Consider the following 21,966-nt stretch of genomic DNA (forward strand, 5'->3'; position numbering starts at 1 on the left):
GGCCGTCGCGCGCCATCGCGCCTTCGCCTCTTTTTCGCCTCTGATCTCTCTTTCTCTGCGAGAACCTTTCATCCACCGAACGATTACATCCCCCACCTCCAACCTCCTCCAACCTCCCAAACGGCCTCCGTGTCCCTCGTTTTAGTTTTATTCCGCTTGCACACGTTGCCCTTTTCTCTGCTCCGCGCCCTCTTTACCCGACGTTTACCGTTTTCCTTTCTACGATACCCGGTGTCCTTTCGCGCCTCAAACCAACCAGGGACTCGATTATATCGAGGCTACTGTCTGCGTATCTCGATCTGCATCCTTGCGATTCCTGTCTCCAACCTCCCCTCTCGACCAGCATCCTCCCGAAGATGTGTTCCACGAATGATAAATCGTTTTACAAGTAGATCGCCGATGTTTATGCATTTGTAGGAAGTTTAAAGGTGGACAAATCTTGCGTATAGAATGTCGAAAGTATAATACTCGTTATAGTATTCAGTGGGTAAAACATTTTTATATGTAAGTTGTACGTTTTTAATTTATATTTGTAGAAATACGAATTTGCATAAATATCGGCGATCTATTCATATGATTTTCACGAGGGTATCGGTTCGGTAAGTAAATTGGTTAGGAGCAACACGTTGAGTGGAAGGAAGGACTCGATCGTATCGAGGTGTCCGAATTCGCAGGTTTGTCTGCGGTCTCGTTTGAGTTTCCACTACCAAGCTGTTTGGTAAGTGTCCTTTCGACGTGTTCAACTATCTCTATGAGAATTGGGCGATATAGCGAAACGGTTGTTTGGCCAATTCTCGGAGAAGTTCTTTGGATGGGCGTTGAAGCTTGGATCGTACGTGTAGTATAATTTAAACTCGACGAGTTCTGATACTCTTTTTTAGTTTTATCGACTTAAGAATCTATAAGCAGAATTTTGTTTTGAAAGAAAAGATTGTAGCGGACTACGTCTGTTTGGTACGCAAATGCATCGGAAAAATGGTCGTTTAGAGAAACATCGATGGAAGCACGTTGAAGAATTCGAGCGAATGGTATTCGTGACGCAACGACGTCGAAGATATTAGCTCCGCATGGCCGAGAACCGTCGCCGATGGATTAAATGCAGTTCGATTGATTAAACACGATTTATATTGGCGTTAATAAGCGATGGCATTGAATATTTAAAGCGACTCATTAACTCGGTAATTGCGATGAAACGACGTAGCCCGCGAGGAGCGTTGATCGATCGATTTCAATTTCGTTCCTTTTTGTTCCGTCGTTACCTCCGTTGCGGAACAACGTTTCCCTATCGCTAACAAGCCGATCGGAAAATTCAGCCGTTCGTCGATATCGCTTCTGGAGTTCGGATGAAAAAAAGAAGAGGGAAAAAGCTGGACGAGGAGGAGGAGGAGGAGTCGGACTCGGAAAAAAACTATTTCTTCCCATTGGATGCTGCGTCGTCAAATGACAGGAAATTTTTTTCGATTTAATGAGACTGCTTTAACATCAGAATCGTAACCTCGACGGAATACCCCTCGTGAACCAGTCGAAATAAATTTGTATAAATATACAAATAATGGGAATTGGTGTATTCGAAATTCAAGAAACTAGAGATACTTCCTCTGAAATAATTTTACTACCACTCCACGAATCTCTCTGTGTGTTAAAAAAAAAAAAAGAGTTGTAAAATTCTCGATTTTTTTAACAAAAACACTCGCGATAACCGATATATGTTTCGCAAACTAGCTGCCTGTTAAACAACACGTTGCTTCTACTCTTTCACCACTAAGCTTTCTATGGCCGTTTTAAAATCGAGCGCATGGATCTTCGCACCTTTCGAAAATCCTCTCCGTCCTATCAATTAACCCCCCACCCCTGATACTTTTGAATCGAGCTAGCCCAGGATTCAAAAAAAATTGTATTAGGATCCTGTTTGTCCCTGGGATCGAAAATTCACCAACTCATTGTCGGCTGCAATCTAGAGTCGAATTGCAACCTTCCCCTCTCCCAATACTTCTATGCGCCCCATCCTGGGGTAATTTAACACGTAAGGGGATGACGACGGTCTCGAAGCCCGTGTCCTACGGGGTCTCGTATAAGTGACGATCGTGTTACACCGGCAAACTCACGAAATCTTTCGAAGAATCTATTCTTCGACCACCCTCCCAATGATTGGTCTCATTACTTCTGCCCTGATACCCAGACCTTTTTCGAATTTTTCAATGGAGACGTGGTGGTAAAAGGTGGAAATTATTACCGTAGGCGTGATGAAATTTTTTTTCTGGCGATATTTGTCGCGAAGTTTGTTTTTGAAATTATTTTTCTGTACAATGTTTCCTTGCTTCGATAACATGTTATCATATACGATGCAACGTAAAGATCATAACGATGATGTAAGTCGGTTCATTGCTCGTTAGAGTTTAGGTTTAAGTTCTATACGTTATCTTAAATTGAATGTAACCGTGACGGCATTCGAATTCCAGACAAATTAATGAGAACGCGACGATAATTGTGTGCGAGTGGACCAAAGCCGATCTTGGGAACGAAATAATCTACGATTCACCGACGAATTACAGAATCTGTGCAGAACAGCGCCGAATAGAATTGCGCGATTGAACGATGGAATAAATCCCATGACCCGTGAAACCATCGAATATTTCGTGGATATATACCATTACCGATTTCAGGCTCCCCTAACCGCCAGTTATCCGTCTAAAATCCATCCTGTCGCTGTCCGCCGACAAATCTCGTGATCGATTCGAGTGTGCCATCAAAACATCAAGCAAAACTCATTCCTCGGGAGAATACCAGAGTTTCCAGAACCATGGGGGTCCTATAGACCACCTGCGGTATTACACCCACTTTTGCCTTTGTCACTGTGATCGAGAGACCAGAGCAGAACAAAAAATCAGCAATTCCTAATGGACGAGCGGACAAGGGATCGCGACGACGACGACGACGACGACGACAACGACAACAACTACGATGGTCGTTAGTAAATTAAACGCGGTCCTTGATGATCAACGGTGGAAATCGCGTGATCCAACGTCTGTTTAAGCACACGCAGCGGTCAAACGTCCACGCGAGTGCGCGTAATTCACGTGATTCGCGATGAAACACAATCGATAACGCGGCTTAATTGCTGTAGCCGTAAAAGGAGGCTCATTTGTATAAAGCTTCATCGTCCGGCTAATCGAGTTAATTATCAGGCTGATAATGCGCGGACGACTTCGCAACAGCTGTGTTGGATAGAAAAACAGGGAAAAAAAGGGACAGGCCGTGCAGATGACGCCTGAATCCTGCGTCTCCTTCCTTGCGCCCCGCGTTTTCTGCTTCGCCGTACGAGCAACACGGCCAATTTATAGCGGCCATTATCGCGGACGCGATCCTTCCGTGACTATTATTACCTGCCTCCGCAGCAGCTCGACAATTACTCTAATGGAATAATTTTTTGGAAAATCTATCGAGACCTTCCAGCATGGAATGGTTACAGCGGCCACACCCTTTGCACGTCAGTCCAATTGGAACCTCGTTTAGTCACAAAGCAACGAAACAAGTTCTTTATTTGGTGATTTGGAAGAAGGTGACGTGGATGATATAAAAGTAAAGAAACTTGAGGAGAGATGTAATGGCGAAAAGTTGATTCTAAGGTTCTGATCGTATCGAACATTCTATATCAGGATAGATTTGTACATAGGATAACTGCGGATCTACACGCGTGCTTTGCGGGTTTAAATAAGCGTTGGTTGGAAGCGCCGTTTAATTTTAAACGGAATACTCTGTTTCGCTGGCGAGATAGTAACCAACGAAATCGGTCGATTTTCATTCCAGAACACAGACACCAAAAGTCGAATCCCGCAGGAAGATTGACGCATTCGCGAGACTGCCACCAAAAGAGACGAGAGGGGTGAAAGGGGGGCTTAGCTTATAGACCGCGCTGCCAGATCGAATTGCTTTTTACAGCGGACGGTCGCGAGATATCGAACGCGTGGTCGTGTGTATACTCGTACACGTTTGTTGTACACGCATGCATGAGAAGACGTTCGTTGCGTGTACGGATTCGCGTGGATATGTGTGAGTCAGCACGCACAGTGCACAGATACACGTATGAACATGGGAGGCACATGATGCGTGTGGGGCGCGGCGCATAGGCATAAAAGAGCAAGCGAAAAAGGGAGCCTCTTTTTAATCTAGCGACGATTCGCAACCCCCTGCTTCTTTCATAGTTACGTGCTTAGTGCTTATACCCATTGACTCCCTCTCTTTACTCTGTTGCCCGAGCTGTCTGTCATCGTCCCTCTTTATACGCTTTGTCGTCGTGTCAGAGCGGCTCTCTTCTGTGTAACGGAGGGCCCGGACCAGTAGTATCACTCAGACTTTCTACTCCGTGACCAACAGCGATTCTATTACTTGCCGCTTCTACTTACTCGATTTGTCGTACCCGAATGGTTTTACAAGTTGTGGAATTATTAAATTTTTGACACCTTCGATCTTGGAGCGTTCGAATTTATAAATTTGCAAATTCTCGACTTCTTCGAATTGTCAGAGTTCCAGAAATATTCAAATTGTAGAATTCATCTAGCATTTTACACGAAAAAACAATTTTCTCCATTTTCCAAGTACTGTTTCTCCTTACAAATTGGCATATTTTAAAACGCTGCTCACAGAATAACGTTTTAGACCAATTGCAGCGCAAATGTTTGCTGGCTCCGGTATATTCCTCGGGCGTGTCGTCGCGAGACCGAGGTTAAATCGGCCAAGACCATTGTTCGAAATAACACGCGGCTTGCTTTCTGTTCCTTTCTCCGAAAAGTGCATCGCTCTTCGTTCACCGGTTTTTCACTTGCATACACACGACGGCGTGCACGATGAGCGCGAGCCTGTACCAGGCCGCATATGTTGAGCATATACAATACCTCGTGATCGTATTACCATTCACGATAAACCGGCGGCCAGAGACTAATACCGAAAGCGGCAGTAATCAACCCTTTTGACGAAATTTCAATCGGCATACTTACGGTTTCACCCGATAGCGCTAAATATCGCCGCTTTGTTTTATTCATATTCGGTTAATTAAATCGCGTGGAGGATCGTTCACAAGGATCTGCAAATTTTTAGACTTGCCAGGTGAAATGAAATTTTTCTATTTCAAAAGAATTTAGTTCGTTGTCAGAAATTTGTAATTTCTCACTTTGAACGCTATACGCTAGTAAACTGATCGAAACGATCGATTCAATAAACAATGCATTCTGAGGGACTGGAATGATTTTTTTGTAACGCATATACGAATAAAAGCTTGCTTTACCTCTTGCATGTATATTTTTCACTTTGATTTCTTCGGTGGTAGTCGTTTATAGTTTAGTACCGGTGTTCGAGATATAAACGATAATCGTCGAGAGATAATTTTATAGCATTTCAAGTAAACGTACCGTCCGATTAAGGGAGCATTGTGAAAAGGAATAGGCTACTCTGGGACGCACGAACCGTGCAAAGGTGGAGCAGTTGTATCTTATCTCGCATTTAATCGGCATCGTTGAACCCAACTGTGACGCTCCTAAGCTCCGGTAATTACTTAGATGGACGAACCTTTGACACGAGCCCCCGATTCAACGCGGCAAATAAAACTCGTATCGTATATACTCAGTTTTAAGAATTCGTTCAATTTCATTCCCCTAGTTAATTACCTCGAGTTTATCTTCAATTTTCAACGCTTCGATCCTATTTTTGTTCTTGTTCCTCTTCCTTTTTTTTTTCTTTTTTTATTCATACGTTTCTTTCCGATGAAAAAAGAAAAACGAAAACAGGGACAAGCATTAGAACGATTGATAATGGTCGAGCCGATCATTTATTCCGTTCGATGAATTTTTCATTGATCGATCGTCGCGCGCGCCGCAACGACGACGACTTTCATGTTAAATGAAAGTTGCCATCCAGATAGAGAGGACGAATGGTAATTGCGATTGCCACGGGTTGAGCAATTAGTCGAGCGATTGGCGCGTCGAAATGCGACGAGAAAGAAAATAATACGAAACCGAGAACGAGCGTGTAATTAATATTGTACAAGCAAAGCTATCGAAGTTTCAGTTACGCCTGATATTCTGGTATATAGACGAGTGAAAATATCTCTTAATTCGCCCCTGCCTTTCCCTCTCTTCGTCAAATTACATTGTTCAATTCCCTGTATGCGAATTTACAATGCAGAATAAGCGTTTTAGAAATTGCCGATGGATTGACGATAAATTGCAGAAAAGCAACGTGTTTCGTATATTTTTGTGTGCTATTACGCTGATGATGAATCGAAATTTCTAGAACAGTTAAAAAGGATGATCGTTTCTATGTTTCGATGTGAATCAAAAGCAAATAAATTAAAGGAATTGCACGACGCTTATTATAATCTTGTTTTGTTTCAACCAAATTCAAGAGCCGAAGGACTTAGGAAATTGAACAAACGTACATGAAACTAATCGAGAACATCCTTCCAAACTTTCTAAATTTATTTTCTACGAAATTTTTCATTTACTTTGATCTTACATTAAGATTGTAATAATTGACTTGTGTGACAATCTAAAACATTAAAAATAACTTTGCGCGGTTTTCATATTTTATAAGGCAGTTCAAAAGACAGATACTTATCCCTCGATAGAGAAAACCGCGACTCGGAGGGTCGGAGACGATTGATTCGCGATTACCACAGCATCGAACGATCGATCCAGGCGAAACGATGGTTAAGTAGATAGGGCCACCTGTCTATTAGCTCCGGGTATCCCGGTATCGGAGTTGTTGATCCTTTTCCGGACCCCGGGCGAGCGCTTCGTTAATTAATCTGGCAGCAACGGACTCGCTTCGGCTCAAAGGCACCCTTTTTCGCCCCGGTTTATCCATCCATTTACTTGCTGCATGCGATCTCTTTCCCGACGCTTTTCACCGCGGAACACGGCCGAGGACAACGAGCTGTGCAAGATAATAATTAAAGTTATAGAAAGAGGAGAATCACAAGCATGTGCCGCCACTTAAAAATACGATGGTTTATTCTCAATACGTTTCACTTCATAGTTTACTTCGTTTAAACTTTTAACGCATAAATTTTTCTCCAATTTATCGATAGATGTGTGTATCTCGGAAATATGAATGAATGGAACTTTAACGGACATCCGTACATTTGGAAAAGCGAATCCAAATGTTTAGATAGTATTAAATAAATTGATCGAATAATTTAATTTCCTCTACTCCTGATCCTATCTCAAAGTTCAAAATAAATGAAATTCTTCGTTCGTATCTTTATATGTCGGACAATTTCATTTTATTAGTTTTTTCACCCCTAAAACCAACCGATTGTTCCACCAAAGCTGCTTTCTCGCGAGTACAAAAGAATCGTCGCGTGTCGGCGATTGGTCGACGAAGCACTAGCGAAACAATCGGATCGAGCCGATTCTAGGGCGACGCGTGGATGATTCGCGAAGGTTGGTCGATGCGGGCAAAGACGAAAAATTAAGTCGTCCGCCCGATTATTCTCCCCACCCCCATGATTCTATTCCAACCTACTAATAGAGTCGTCCTCGTGTACTCTTTTACTTGTCAGGCGAAACTATCACGGTATTGACCCCACGCTCGGCCGGATAATCGACTGAAAATAACCCCAAGAGACACAGGACCCCCTTGGTTCCCCGGACGCAGCCTCCCGAATACAAAATCGGTGCATCTGTTCCGTTGTTCGTGAAAGGAACGAATGACTCCGACAATTAGAAAGCAGAAATCCCGGCGAAGCGCTTTTACGAGCTTCTTCTTTTCTTGCTCACGCGATCCGCGGAGATTGCGCCTGCCTGCTATGGGGTGGAATCGGTCAGATTAAATCGGTCGGAGGAACGATTACGTCCTGTCTGGTCGGAAATAATGCGAATCAGGGGCTGGTACTCGCTGCCGCGGACCAAAGAATTAGAATCTCTTTTGAATTTCTCTTGGATCGACGATTAGTGCTGGAATTGAAGTACCTGCCTGTAGGATAAAGCAACGATTTCCATCCTTTTCCGTCTCATGACACGCGTAAATTAATTATTAAAAATTAAAATAACAAAGATACGTTACGCAAAGTTTGCTTCAATTACTCGTATTAACAAATAATGATAAAAGCTCGATACCTTTCTATTGATTCTCGATCTCTCGGAAAATCAAATAGAAGATTCCATCGCAACCAAACCACCTCCTCGAATGGAAAGAAGAAATCAAGAGATAGAAAGACCAATGGGTCACTTGTAATTAAATGCGCCATTAAGCGGGCTTTGACGAGCGCGGAGAGTTAACCCTGATACAATGGCCAGGCAATGTAAACAACGAGAGACCGATCTTTGTCGTCTAATTCAGGAACACGGTGGATGGGCAATGGCCATGACAAAAGACACATTTAGTTAAATGCAAGGCGCGAGCCCGCGTGCCGCATTGTTTTGATCCGGTTTGAGTGGGTACAATTAGATCACGCTGCCGGCGCTATAGTTTCGACCCCCTATCGAGCCAGAGGGGACCCGGATTGGCTTCGTTGTAAGCCAACGCGATACCAGGCCAGTTTTAGCGTGCAACGATGTACCGGTGGCGTGTCGCGAATCTCTTTTCATCGATCTGATGACCACCTCGTCCATTCGTGCGGTAAGTGGATAGAGTGGACTGCCAGTGGTACCTTGTCGAACACAGCTTGCCTACATAAGGGAGTCGTTCATTTAATACTTGCCGCTTTTTTTCTTCTCCGCCATTTCCCTCTTTTTTGTTTGTCTAATCTTATTTCTCTCTCTCTCTCTCTCTCTCTCTCTCTCTCTCTCTTTCTCTTTCTCTTTCTCTCTCTCTCTCTCTCTCCTTCCTCTACTTTCCGCTTCCTCCGGTAACCACTAGACGAACCTGTCGGAAGCTGAATTGATCCAACTGAGTTTTTATTCATTTCTTAGTTCAACTACATAAATACATGAACGACACTTGATTCTCAAGAAACAAATAGTTCATTTGCATAAGTTCATCCGTTCTAAGGTAAATTTACACAACGTATTAAACAGAAACGTATATAACATATCATCGCTTTTTTATACTTTTCGAGTTACGGAACGGATCGATGCGGTTTCCAAACGACTCGAATACGACGTTTACGAGGGAAACGAAACGAACTACTTAATTGGTGAAGATCAGACAAGAACGAGAATCGGATAAACGGTCCAAATACTAACTGCCAGATTAACGTGAGTCTAACGTGATCGATTCTTTCCTTAATGCTTCTAGATCGAAGCTTCTCAATAGACCAGGGTCTCTTTCAAAGTCTCTTCGCGATTTTGTGCAACGGAGAGAATCTAACCGTGAAACGTTGCCAACGTGTCCCATTTGGAACGGTGACGATCCATCTGAAGAGAGATGAGAACACCGATGCAGTCGAACGGGGATAGCAGTCAAGGAGGAGGAATTCGTGGAGCGGCTGCAGCAGGGTAATCCGATTAGCCGATCACCTCCGAATGCGCCTCGTAACCGGAAAGCCAGTGTGAAAGTGCTAAACGAGCAATAAGAAAGTAATGGCAGTGTGTTCAAAGCAAAAAGCCAGCCCCTTTCGAAAGCAACATGGGCGGGCTTTCTACCACGAATCAACGACTGGTTGGAGGGGGTGGAAGAGTACACCGCCGCGGTAGCGGGTGCAATTACGGATTTTGAGTGACAGATGCTCGCCCAGTCGGCAGCCGGAAGATTAAAACAAGTAATCAAAGCCCCAGTAGCCACCCCGGGATGGATATGGATGGATGCATTCCCCTGCCTCCACTGGGTACAACCCCGCCGCTCCATTTCTCTCTATCTTCCTCTCTGTCTCTCGTTTTCGTGGCCGCGCCACGTTTTCCCTCCTTGCCTTGCTTCCTCGCCACCGACCGGGCCTAGCCAGCGAGGGTTACCACCAGCTACTATAATATCCACCTATCAAGCCGCGCTCTGAATGCTCCTTTAAGAAAATGTTCCTTTTTCGCTTCTCAGTACTCCTCAGCCGGGAGGTTATTAGACGGCTCCTATCCCTGGCAGGAAAAAAACGAGTGGCTGACAGGAGAGCAAGGGGAAGGACGAGAAAGGGAGACTCAAACGACCAGCGAGTTCTATTTCACGAGAAAACGATAGAGGATGCTCTTTGACGCGCGCGTTCGCTCGCTTCGATCGGCTCCGCTCGACAACAACCGGCCGGTTCGTCAGTCGACTCGCTTTCTTCCTTCTTCTCCTTTTACAACTTGTCCACGCGCTCACAACCAGCGCCACGACTATAGACTATAATCGCGGTGAAGACGATGCTAACAAAGTTAAGCGATTTGCCGCTTATTGTTATCCATGTGACAGAATGTAGCGTGAGATCTTTGGCACCTATGAATTTACGGGGATTACGAGTAGAGCGTTGAAGTGTTTGAGATTTACTTTCAGCATGATTTTTGTCGTAATTTTTATCGCGAAAATGATCTAATATCTTCTTTTATAATTATATCAGGTCACCACCCCATAAGTAGTACGATTTTTTTTCATATATTAGATGAAAATAAAAGATTACCTGTGTTCGATCAATTGTTTATTTTTTTTTTTTTTATTAATCTTTCCATTCCAACTTTATAAAACCTTCATAGCAACAGTTTTAATCGTTTTAAATTCAACTCCCAAAAAAATCGTATTAGTTATACGTAGAATGACGTAATATTTCTAACAAATCTATCCCAAATTCCGTCTACATTTTCATCTCGAAATTAATGCATTAATCTAAAGTGTCTAAACACCATCCGTTTTATATTTCGAAATTAATGGATCAAGTTCGGTATGAAGGATTAACAACCAGACTAGAGTGAACAGTGACGTTAAGGATAAATGTTAAGGTCGGTTAAGCGTTCGTTACGGGCAACAAAAGGAGCAATTAGAACAAGAAGCCGTATGATCGCAGTCCCAACAATCGCGAGGGCGGAACAAACCGACGACGATAGGCGACTAGAAAGTCGATTAGAGGAGGAAAATCCGCGTTCGCCTGCCGACGACATAATCCACGTTCACTCTTAATCGGACAGACATTACGACGGAATTGGCGAGCGTAAAAATGTGGTTCGATAATCGTTACGGCGAAACAATCACGGGGAAGTAGAATGAAGGAAAGAAAGAGAACAGAATGTAATTCGATTTCGCAAACTTTCTAAGAGACGGAGGCGCGAGTCGACGAAAAAATCCATTTTGCTATCGTGACAACGATTGAATTCATAAGTTCCTTTCTGGTACTTTTAAGCGTGCGTGCCACGATTTCAACCGATTATTCAGCATTTGTCTGACCTCTTTGTCCATCGGTATTTTTACTTTTCTCTACAAAAAAAAAATATTGCGACATGAAGCACGTTGTAGCAACGGTGCGCGTGAACACGTAAAAATGAAATCTCTTTATTTTCAGCGTTTCTGTGATAAAGGCATACTTACGTTTCCGAATGAAAGATAAAAAACTGTTTTTGGTTCTTTTTTTGTAAATGAAAAAAATAAATATTTCAATATTTTAATGATTTGATAGATGTCGAATAGATTTTGTTCGATGAACGTGAGCAATATCCCTTATCGATGCGCGACGACTCGACAGGACTCGAGGAGACGGAATATTTTTAATCTTGAAATTTCGGTTCGCAAAAGGCAGGATTGGATTTTATAGGGCGAAAAAGGATGAGCCGTTTATCTCTGGCGTCGCCTTTCAGTTTTTCCCTGCTTCTCGGTCTATCTTATACATCGTTCGTCTTCCAACCCCTCTTCTTTGTTTACTTTATCCCTTCTTTCGGGGGCGTTACCGGCGTCGGTATCTTCTTTATGAAATAATAAGCTCTCTCTTTTAAATTCATCGCTAATGCGGTCCAGCCGATTCTCTAGATCGACCTCTTTGGCCACTCAAACCTCTTTGATAACGATCAATATCAATCTAAATGTAAAACTTTCTATTGATTGATTAATTGAAAAAAATACATCGATTCGATAAAATAAATATCTCTATATTAGTAGAGGATATTAAGCGATTTCTAAATGAAATTATCCCGTAATCATTTAAGCTATGATAATAATCTGTCTTATACTTTTCCATCGTTACTCCTTTCTTACACAAATTTGGGAAGAAACAGACTTTCAGAGATTTGTCCTATCGTCATTATTTTCATCGCCACAAAGAATAAAATTGACCAATACAAGATTGCTGTTCTCCTTCTATACTGACACTCCAAATTCGACCCTTGAATCCTCTGTATCACGCGCGTATGTACGAGACTGTTCACGGACCTTTTTCTCCCCCTTCTTACTTTCAATTCAAGCACCGCAAGCAGTCCCCTCATGGCCTTTGCTTCTGATACAAGAGTCTGAACATACATACCCTCCATTTTATAGCTGAAAAAGTTCCGTCTAAGAGCGGCCCGATTACATAAACGCGCATATTATCATTCGTATTTTTCACAGCTTGGAAAAAAAAAGAAAGAAATTAAAATAAAGAATAATTTTTAAAAATTATGTAAGATTATAGAAGTAAGATTATCTCGTCTTCGTGATATTTGCAAGTATATATTAATATTTTATTTTTACTACTCCATATTACAATACATTATACGTTATACGTTTATGAAAACGGTTCGTTCGCAATGTTCAATTAACGGATTCAAAGTATTGTTTACTATCTTTTGGGTTTGGTTTAATAGTTTTAGAATCTGGCTGCCAGTTGGCAGGACAGACTTCTCCATGTTTTTCAACAAACTGAAATGCCTTGATGAGCCTCAATGTTTCATCTACGCTTCTACCCACTGGTAAATCATTTACGCTAAGCTGCCTCAATATTCCTTCTTTATCTATGATGAAAAGGCCTCTTAAAGCAACTCCAGAATCCGGGAGAAGGACATTATATTTAACCGATATTTCCTTGTTAAAATCACTGAGAAGAGGATAACCCAAATTGCCACCCAGGCCTCCCTGTTTTCTTGGCGTATTAGTCCATGCTAAATGACTAAAATGCGAGTCTGTAGAAACTCCAATCACTTGCGTATTCAGAGCTTTAAACTCTGAAATTTTCTCACTGAATGCTATCAACTCAGTGGGACACACAAATGTGCTAAAAATAAAGTCTTGTATTTATTTTAGAGAAAATATTTGGTTTTCTCTGGTCGTTCTCTATCGTTAAAACTTACAAGTCTAAAGGATAAAAGAAAAGCACAACATATTTTCCCCTGTAATCACTTAGGTTGATTTCCTTGAAATCACCATCAACCACGGCAGTTCCAGAAAACTCAGGTGCAGGTTTCTGAATCTGAAGCTGACAGGAAAAAAGATTGCTACTAACGCAAAGACTTCGAGCGTATTGCACTAACGTCGGCTGTCGAGTTTTAAACATCAAATTTGATGTTGCAACAAATACCTGTAAATGTATATATTACGTTGCATATTAAAATAAACTTCAGAACTTAAATGAATTAAATGATTGATATCTCTATCAAGTTAATCGACTTACCGCTTTACATGTTTGGGAATGTAAAGATGCTAACAATCGAAGCATTATTAATATATAAATTATCGGTTACGTGGATGGAGAAGTATTTAAACGAACACGAGGCTACTTCACAAAATAATACTTATTCAAAGCTTACTCTCCGAACGTTTGATAGTTTGTAGTTCTTAAAGAGGTTATATAACTCACTTTTCTTGTGAATAGCTCATTTTAATAAGAAATAATTACAAAAGATCACTGTATTACATTTATTTCAATTACATACAGATTTATTCACTTGCAAATTATTATAAAAATAATTGTTTAATCTCTTACGAAATATTCTCTTCAGAAATCAGGATACCCCTACAGTAAAATGTTAGAGGGCGACAAACGTAGGATTAAAATTCAAAACTGATCTATGGAATCGCCAATATTTCGATATCCAACTCGATACTTGAATTATTCCCGAACAATATAATCGGTCGTACTCGATTGATTGATAAGGTATAACTATTAATAAAATTAAATATTTATCAATATAACCATATTTTATTCAAATAACAATATTATAAGTTTTATGTTCATTCTTATTCAGTGGGGAAACATATATTTTATATGTATATTTTATATATATATAAACGATAATCGTAGCATATAAATTAATAACGTTTGGTTTCTCCTACAATGGGAAATATCACACTGTCCGTTGATAAATAATATTTAACTTTATAATTAACCGATGATTCATGATAATTTGTTCATTGTCGGTGAAACCAGATGCGCATTAAAAATAGAGATTTTTATTTCAGATAGGATTTGAAATTTGTTGAAAATTACGTTCATACGTTATATACGTTGTGTCCAATAAAAAATGCATTGGCCATTTGACTCATCCTCTATTTTGAAAAATGGAAACGATGTATTTCTTGATTATTACATATTATCTTTTTGAAGTAACACAAGTTCTTCTCTTATAACTTTAAAATATACACCGCACTTTGAAGCCTTACTACTAAAACATGATATACAGGTCTGCTTACAGAGGCCACATCTTGCCTTCTGCACTCAAATACTTTAGCTATCTATACAACAGAGCTTCTTTAAAAACAGTCATCCAAGCAACGGCAATGTCATTGATTTATATAATCGCGATCCGAAAAAGATCTCTTTTTTCGTTCTCTTTTTGTTTTCTTTTTCGTTTTTTGTTTTTTTTTTTTTTTTTTTTTGTTTTTTGTTTAATTGGAAGCCGTTGCAGTTGCATTGGAAGCAGGGGTTGTAGCGGACGTTGATTCTTCTGTAACGATTCGTCGATTTTTTTTTATCCTTTTCCATTCACCATTCGTGTAATTCATTTGAAAATGTGTCTCGACTAACATAGGTACACTTGTACCATCCGGTTGCGTCACTTCTTCTATATTTTCCGAGAGCATTACTGTGACTATATTACCCAATTTCGGACAAGGATTATCTAAGCAATAAAAGATCATAGATAAGAGTGTTTATATTAAAAGATATTTGAGATTGTAACAAACAGGTGCATACCCCTTGAACCAGCCATAAAACCTAGAATAAGGGCTTTTTCTGGTCGGGTTACTTTGTTAGCTGTTCTAAACATTTCTTGCGCCTCCAACATTTGTTCTCGCTACAAATACACAAAATAAATTAACGATCTTATAGAAGTATGAATCCTATATTGTAAATATTTCTACGTACCGTGAGAGACAAGCCTTTTCTTGTGTTTGCTGCTGCATTGGCAGGTTGTGCAGTAGTTTGTATACGAATTTGTGTAACTGTCTGAGCTGGTCTAACCGTTTGTACTCCGACAGGTGTACTTTCCACTGGTGTAATAACTGTTGGCGTCACAACAGGTACACCTGTACTCGGTGTTGAAGGTGTACCTGGTGTTGTAGCTGTATTAAAAAAAGAAATGAATTATTTTCTGTTCATCATATGTAACTATATACAAAAACATACGAGTTTGCGGCGTGGTTACTGCCGGTGCTCCACTTGGAGGAGTAGATGTTGTATAAGATTGTATAGATGCTACAGGAGTAATTGGAGTAGCAGGTGGATTAATCGAACTTAAACCCTGAGCATACTCTGGCGTCGTTGATGTTTCTGTTGTAGTCGTAGCTGTTGATGCTGCGGCAGCTGCCACTGCTTGAGCTTCTGCAACTTTCTTCTGTTGTTCTTCTAATTCTATCATTCTCTTTCGTTTCTTTGCTTGAGCATAGCCAAGTGGTTGCTCATTAATATCTAATAACTTAATGCCACCATCTTTGCGCATCCTATTACTGAGAGGTGTCCTATTAGACATTGAAGAGCTCGTAAGTGAGGGAGAGCGAAAACCACTTGGAGGGACTCTACTAGGAATGCCTTTCAGAGGTGCTGCAAATAATATATTATTTTATATTTTCATATTCTCTTTATTTTTTCAAGGTAATCCTAGTTAGAACTACATATATAAGCTTACTTGTGTCAGTCATTTTTCTAGGCATTCCTCTGCTCCTCACAGGCACTGTAGGAGCAGTACTCTTTTTCAAATTACTCGCAGCATCAGTACTCTTTTGAAGCAACTCTGCTCTTAATGCAGCACTTTTTGGTTTTCTTTTTAGAGTAAAATGCTTGACTGGGGTAGGCTGTTGACCAACCACAGAAGTAAGAGCAGTCTTATTAAGATAATGACATTCCAATGGAAGCATTGCTGGATCATTTTGTTTTTTCAAAAGTTTCCGAAGATCATTAACTAATTCTCCAAAAATAGGCCTATGTTCATCTAAATCAGTAATATCTGTGTTCAAAGAACCTGTTGATGGAAATGTCTTCATCGCTTCGGATAACATTGATACCCACAATTCGCTGTCCAATGATGCCACTTCAATGATTTCTTCAAGTTCAACACGCCACTGCACAGTTTAATAAAATAATAAATTATAAACATACATATACATATATATATATATATATATATGTATATGTATGTTTATACATATAAATTAAGCTTATTATTAATTATATTTTATAATAATTATATTATTATAATTATATTATTAATTATATTTATACATATAAATTAAGCTTAAAATATCAAATATCAAATATCAATTACATTAAAAATGAAGGAATACATTACATATTTTTTTAAAGTATAAATAATTAAAATTCATAAATTTATTTTATGGATTATTCAATATTCAACGTATTGAAGCCAACGTTATAAATATTTTTACGCGTATTTTAAGAACAAATTGCTGCACTTTTTCGTGCCTTAGATATTTGTAACAAACAAACTGTGTCTTACCTCCTCGACATTCCGTCTTGGAATGTGGAAAAATGAAAGAAGTAATTTAAGTTTAACTTGCGTTTGAAGATCTGGAAAACAGTCTTTAATATTCCGCAGTACTTCTGCGTTGAGTTGTGAACAAATTGAGCTTCCAGTCCAGCTATCATTTGACGTTCCAAGCTTGTTATGAAGCCACAACGACGTATCACTGTCCCTCACATTCGCCATATTGGAGTCGTTTGTTTCGTACATTTGACGTACATTACCGTGGTGCGCCACATGTTATTCCCGCCATGTTCCCGCCATAAAGTAATGTATATCCATACAGCATGCAAATTGTAGATGGACATTGATCTATTTATGATATATTAAATGTATATATCGAGTCACAATCCGAGTCCGAGTCCACAATTCGTTATTGAAGTCCTCCATCGTCTTACCGCACGTAAGGTACTTTTATTGTCACAATTAAGGATGTAAACAGACGCGAACTCACGGCGGACACACGCACGCGACACTAGTGACGATGGTCTCAGGCTCGATAACGAATCCACGGTCAACGGGAGGATAGATATCCTTGCTCTAACTCAAACGTGTACCACTCTCTGATCGTAAGGCGCTACTCCCTTCGTCGATCAGATCTCAAGAAAGAATGAATTTTCGTCCCGATGATGCCACCGAGGAAAACTATGATGGGGTGTGTCTAAGGACACGAGATCGTCGGATTCGTCGAGTATAGCCCTCGTTCCGAAAGTAAGGGAAATCTTAATTACCGAAAAAACCCAGGTTTTATAGCGGATCTTCGGGCTAACTGGACTTGTGCTATGTAAGTGCCTCAACATCTGGTATTCGTTGTCCGAAGGAACCGTTGGCATGTTTTACTGTCAGGTACCTCTATGGATATTCTTTTAATGCGGGTCATACTATCGCTCCATACCTTTATTAGATGAAGCGCCCGTCCCGTTGACCGCGGCTACGTTCGGCGGCTGATGGTCGCCTTGAGCCCAAGTTTATTATCACCAATCGCCAACAAGTACAATTGGGCAGAATGACGGCAAATTGTTTAGTTACAACTGTAAGCTTTAATTACAATCTTACGGATTTTCCCGAAGTTCCAGAGGGGAGGCTCCGGTGTCCTTTCATCTCCGACATATATATCATATCAATATCACATCAATACATAATCATATCAAAGAAGATTCAAGTATACTTATGTGTAATGCTAAACCAAAGTTAAATTATTCCTTACCTATTTTGAAAATTTACGAAAGGATCTAAATGAGCATCTATGATCTAAAGGATCAAACATTATCACCTATTTGTGAATTTGAAGAAGGGAGAACATGTCTGACCAGTATATGAACATTGTGAACCAGTATAAGCCTGTGGCTCACTCTAGCACAAATATATTGTACTACAGTAGGGTAAAAGCTACCGCGGCGAATTTAACTATACATCAGCGTGGCCGGGGCAATAAACAAAGTTTACTTAACAAATTTATCGATTAAACGTTAGAATTGTTAATGAATAATAACTGTGATCACTCTCAAATTTCGTATTTACTTTCGTTATATAAGACATACATTTCGAAGATATAAATCGCACGTTTTTTAATACTATAAACTTCAATTAAATTAACGTTTACAGGCATTAGTTAATAACTATTTGTATTATTGGATAATAAATAAAACGTAGATTGTCATGTAAAATCCAAGCAGAGAAATAGGTTGCTGTGCGACCTAAAAAGTTCGAATCGTTGAATCGTAGAATCATTAGAACCGTCACGCTGAGCTCAGAGTCTAAATAAATTTCATTAAAGGGCAAAACTTTTTTTAAAGTACTTAATCTATTATAATTCAATTTTAAATATGAGTTATCGTTTAAGTTCATTTTTCTTGCCGTGTGATTCTTCAATTAAACGTCGAATTAGTTTTCCGAATTGTTTGAAGTTAAAACACAAGTAGAGCTTTTTTTTTTAATTTATTTATTTATTTATTTGAATTTTACAATTTGTCCAGTAGGACATTTGGTAAAATATTATAGCGGTATACTAATATAACATGTGGGTGGCTACCCCCAGCGGGGTACCATCATCGTGTTTGTTAGGTTATGTCCTTGTGAGATCTGTTGGGTGTTTCCTTTTTAATCTTCTTTATATGCTTGATGTGTCGACCGTTTCCGCTGCCAGCCGGTTTGGGTGCGTTGCTATTCTTTCTCTGTACCTTCTTGCACTTCTGTTAATCTCCTCCTTGACCGTTGATATTCCCAGGTCTTTCCGAATGTCCTCGTTTCTAACGTACCATGGCGCGTTTACTATTGTTCTGAGTATTTTAGATTGCGTTGCCTCTATTTTGGTTATATGGCTCGTTGCTGCTGTTCCCCATAGTGCTATTCCGTACGTCCAGATTGGTTTTATGACCATTTTATATATTTTTAGTTTGTTTTCTATGCTTAGTTTAGATTTTCGACTTGTTAGCCAGTACATTTGTCTCCTTGCCATCTGTATTTTGTCTATTGTTGCTTTAATATGCTGTTTCCATGTGAGTCGTGTATCTAAGTGGAGTCCTAGGTATTTGACTTGCCTTGTTTGTATTATGTGTGTGCCGTTTAGTACAATGTTTGGTGGTTTCTGTTTTCGCAGTGTGAATGTAATGTGTTTGCATTTATCGGGGTTTGCTTTAATTTGTTTTGCTTGAAGCCACTTTTCTATTTTTGTGATATGTTCTTGTAGTAATGTAACTGCTGTTGCAGGGTTAGTGTGCCTGACTAGTACAGCTGTGTCATCCGCGAACGTCAGTATTTTGCTATTGTTAGTTGTTGGTATGTTGGCCGTGTATAATATGTATAAAATTGGTTCTAGGACGCTTCCTTGCGGAACTCCTGCCTTGATTTCTTTAACTTCAGAGTATGTGTTTTTGATTTTTACTATGAAGCTTCTGCTGCTTAAGTATGGTGCAATATTGTTTTGTTTCCAGCGCCTGTAAGATTTCATTGACGAGTCTGTGCGTTTGTTCTATTCTGGAGTGTTTGTTTCTGAATCCGAATTGGTGATCCAGTATTAGTTGATTCTTCTCTACTATGGGTTTTATCCGGTCGTAAATTATTTTCTCTAGTATCTTAGAGAACACCGGAGGTAGTGAGATTGGTCGGTAGGATTTGGTTTCGTGTGGGTCCTTGCCTGGTTTGGGTATCGTTATGATTTGTGCCAGTTTCCAAGTTTTTGGAAAGTATTGTATTCTTAGTATTGCGTTAACTATTATTGTGATTTGTCTTATCGCTTTTGGCGGAAGGTTTTTCAAGATTTTGCCGTTAATTAGGTCGATTCCTAGTGCTTTATTATTTTTTGTTTTCTCAATTATGTTTCTGATTTCTTGTGCTGTTGCTTTGGGTATGATGTAGTGATTGTCAGTTGGTGTACTAGTAGTTAGCGCATCCTCGTCCGTATGACTATTGTGGTTGCTGTTGTTGATGTTATGTGGGATGAATGTGTTGCATAGGTGGTTGGAGAATTCTTCAGCTTGCTCTTCGTTGCTTCTTGCCCATGTGTTGTCTGCTCTTCTGATTGCTGGTACCATTTTTATTGTCTTCTTTATTTTCTTTGTGGCTTTCCATAGGGAGTAGTTGTAGTTCTCGTGGGCAGATAGTGACTCGATGAACTTTGTGAACTCGTTGTTGTTGTGCTCTTTTATTTTGTTTTTTATTTCTTTTGTGAGTTTGTTTAGGTGTTTTTTGTTTTCTTTTGTTCTGTGTTTTTGCCATTTTGCTTTCGCTTTTGTTTTTTCTCTAATTTTTTCGAGGATGTCTAGTGGAACTGTTTTTGTTTGTCTGTTGGTTGTTTCAGGTATAGTGGTTGCCATTGCTGCTTCTTGGATAGTTTCTGTGAATGTTGTTACTGCTTGATCGATGTGTTCAGGTGTTTTCAGTGGGATGTTGCGGCTGATTTTGCTCTCTATTATTTCTTTGAATATTTGCCATTTGGTGGTTTTATTGCATAGCTTCTCTGTGCTGCTGTAAAGTATTGGTTTGTTTCTGTATGTAATTATTATGGGCGTATGGTCGGAGGTAAGATCAAGGCTGGGTGCTATGTTTAGTTTATTTGCGTTTAGTCCCTTTGTAACTGCAAGGTCTAGCAGGTCAGGTATTTTGCTCAGGTCTGTCGGCCAGTATGTCGGCCTTCCTGTGGATAATATATTGAGGTTATTATTTCTAATGTATTTTTCCAAGGTTCTGCCTCGAGGTGTGGCGATTCTTGATCCCCATAGTGTGTGCTTTGAGTTATAGTCTCCCGCTGCAATATACTTGTCACCTAAGTGTCGGAAGTACTCTTCCCACATTTGCGTTGTAATTTTGTGTCGCGGCGGTATGTATACTGCTGGCAACTGCAGTTGGTTGCTGTTAGTCTGTACGATAACGGTGGTTGCTTGTATATGCTCCTTACTGACCTGGCTAACACAAGTAGAGTGCCTCAGCACTCCACAGGCTGCAACCTTGCCAAAATCCTTAGAATCTTTTAAAGATCACGCAACAATGTAATAGAACAGGTTTAAAAAATAATGTCATTAAAAAATGTATATAAAGTTGCCTATAATTAATTCTACAACTACAAAAAGAATGGTTCCTTATAAGAAAGTATATTTCTAAAAATGAACCAGAAATGAAAAAGCTTTACTTTTTCAGTTCATTTGTCATATAGAATCGTTCCTTTACTGATTGTACCAACTAATGAAAATGGTTGAGATTTGTTACTTAATGAAGAGGAAAGAAATTGTATGGAGGCGCGCGCATTAATCCATTGATTCATGGTCACATTTAATGCAAAAAGTATCAAGAATACATTATACTCCAGGAATGCCGATATTAATAATATAAATTCAAACTTTTCATCATTAAGGCAGATTTTGTATATTTCTATATACTTGCTTATATTTAATACAATTAATATTAATTTATATAAATTAAAATTATTTAACGTTCAGTTTCTACAAGCAAAAAGGGAAATATTGAACGCCAATGTACCACAATAGGAAAGTTAAATACTTCATTGAATGAAATTACTAAAAATGTTATTATTACATATATTGTAAAAGTTAAGAATGCGTATTTCCATACTTATTGATTTGTAATGCTAATTCTCCTTTAACTGTTTTTTAAAACATCGGTCTTTGCGTTTGTATTTTTGTACTTTTGTAAAAGTAAAAGCTTCTACAGGTACGGGTAAATTAGTAATTAATTAAAACAG

The 21,966-nt window shown here is 39.6% G+C and overlaps 2 protein-coding genes across 3 annotated transcripts; both read right to left on the reverse strand.

The window, feature by feature from the left end:
• Positions 1–12,508: 12,508 nt before the first annotated feature.
• On the reverse strand, positions 12,509–13,859 carry LOC126870174 (peroxiredoxin-like). Its single transcript, XM_050627662.1, has 3 exons — positions 13,466–13,859; positions 13,146–13,372; positions 12,509–13,069 (listed from the first exon to the last, which is right to left on the reverse strand). Exons 1-3 carry the CDS (start codon positions 13,508–13,510, stop codon positions 12,610–12,612), a joined length of 732 nt encoding a protein of 243 aa, XP_050483619.1. The 5' UTR covers positions 13,511–13,859; the 3' UTR covers positions 12,509–12,609.
• Positions 13,860–14,320: 461 nt separating this feature from the next.
• LOC126870163 (negative elongation factor A) lies at positions 14,321–17,485 on the reverse strand. 2 transcript variants are annotated; one of them, XM_050627643.1, is made up of 7 exons: positions 16,746–16,835; positions 16,298–16,350; positions 15,918–16,220; positions 15,419–15,832; positions 15,158–15,354; positions 14,987–15,086; positions 14,321–14,912 (listed from the first exon to the last, which is right to left on the reverse strand). In XM_050627643.1, exons 1-7 carry the CDS (start codon positions 16,754–16,756, stop codon positions 14,680–14,682), a joined length of 1,311 nt encoding a protein of 436 aa, XP_050483600.1. In that variant the 5' UTR covers positions 16,757–16,835; the 3' UTR covers positions 14,321–14,679. The 2 variants fall into 2 exon arrangements, with proteins under 2 accessions (XP_050483600.1, XP_050483599.1); XM_050627642.1 differs by having other exon boundaries at positions 15,918–16,350; positions 16,746–17,485.
• Positions 17,486–21,966: the final 4,481 nt, after the last annotated feature.

This window comes from Bombus huntii, chromosome 10 (genome assembly GCF_024542735.1).
Source record: "Bombus huntii isolate Logan2020A chromosome 10, iyBomHunt1.1, whole genome shotgun sequence".
NCBI lineage: Eukaryota > Metazoa > Arthropoda > Insecta > Hymenoptera > Apidae > Bombus > Bombus huntii.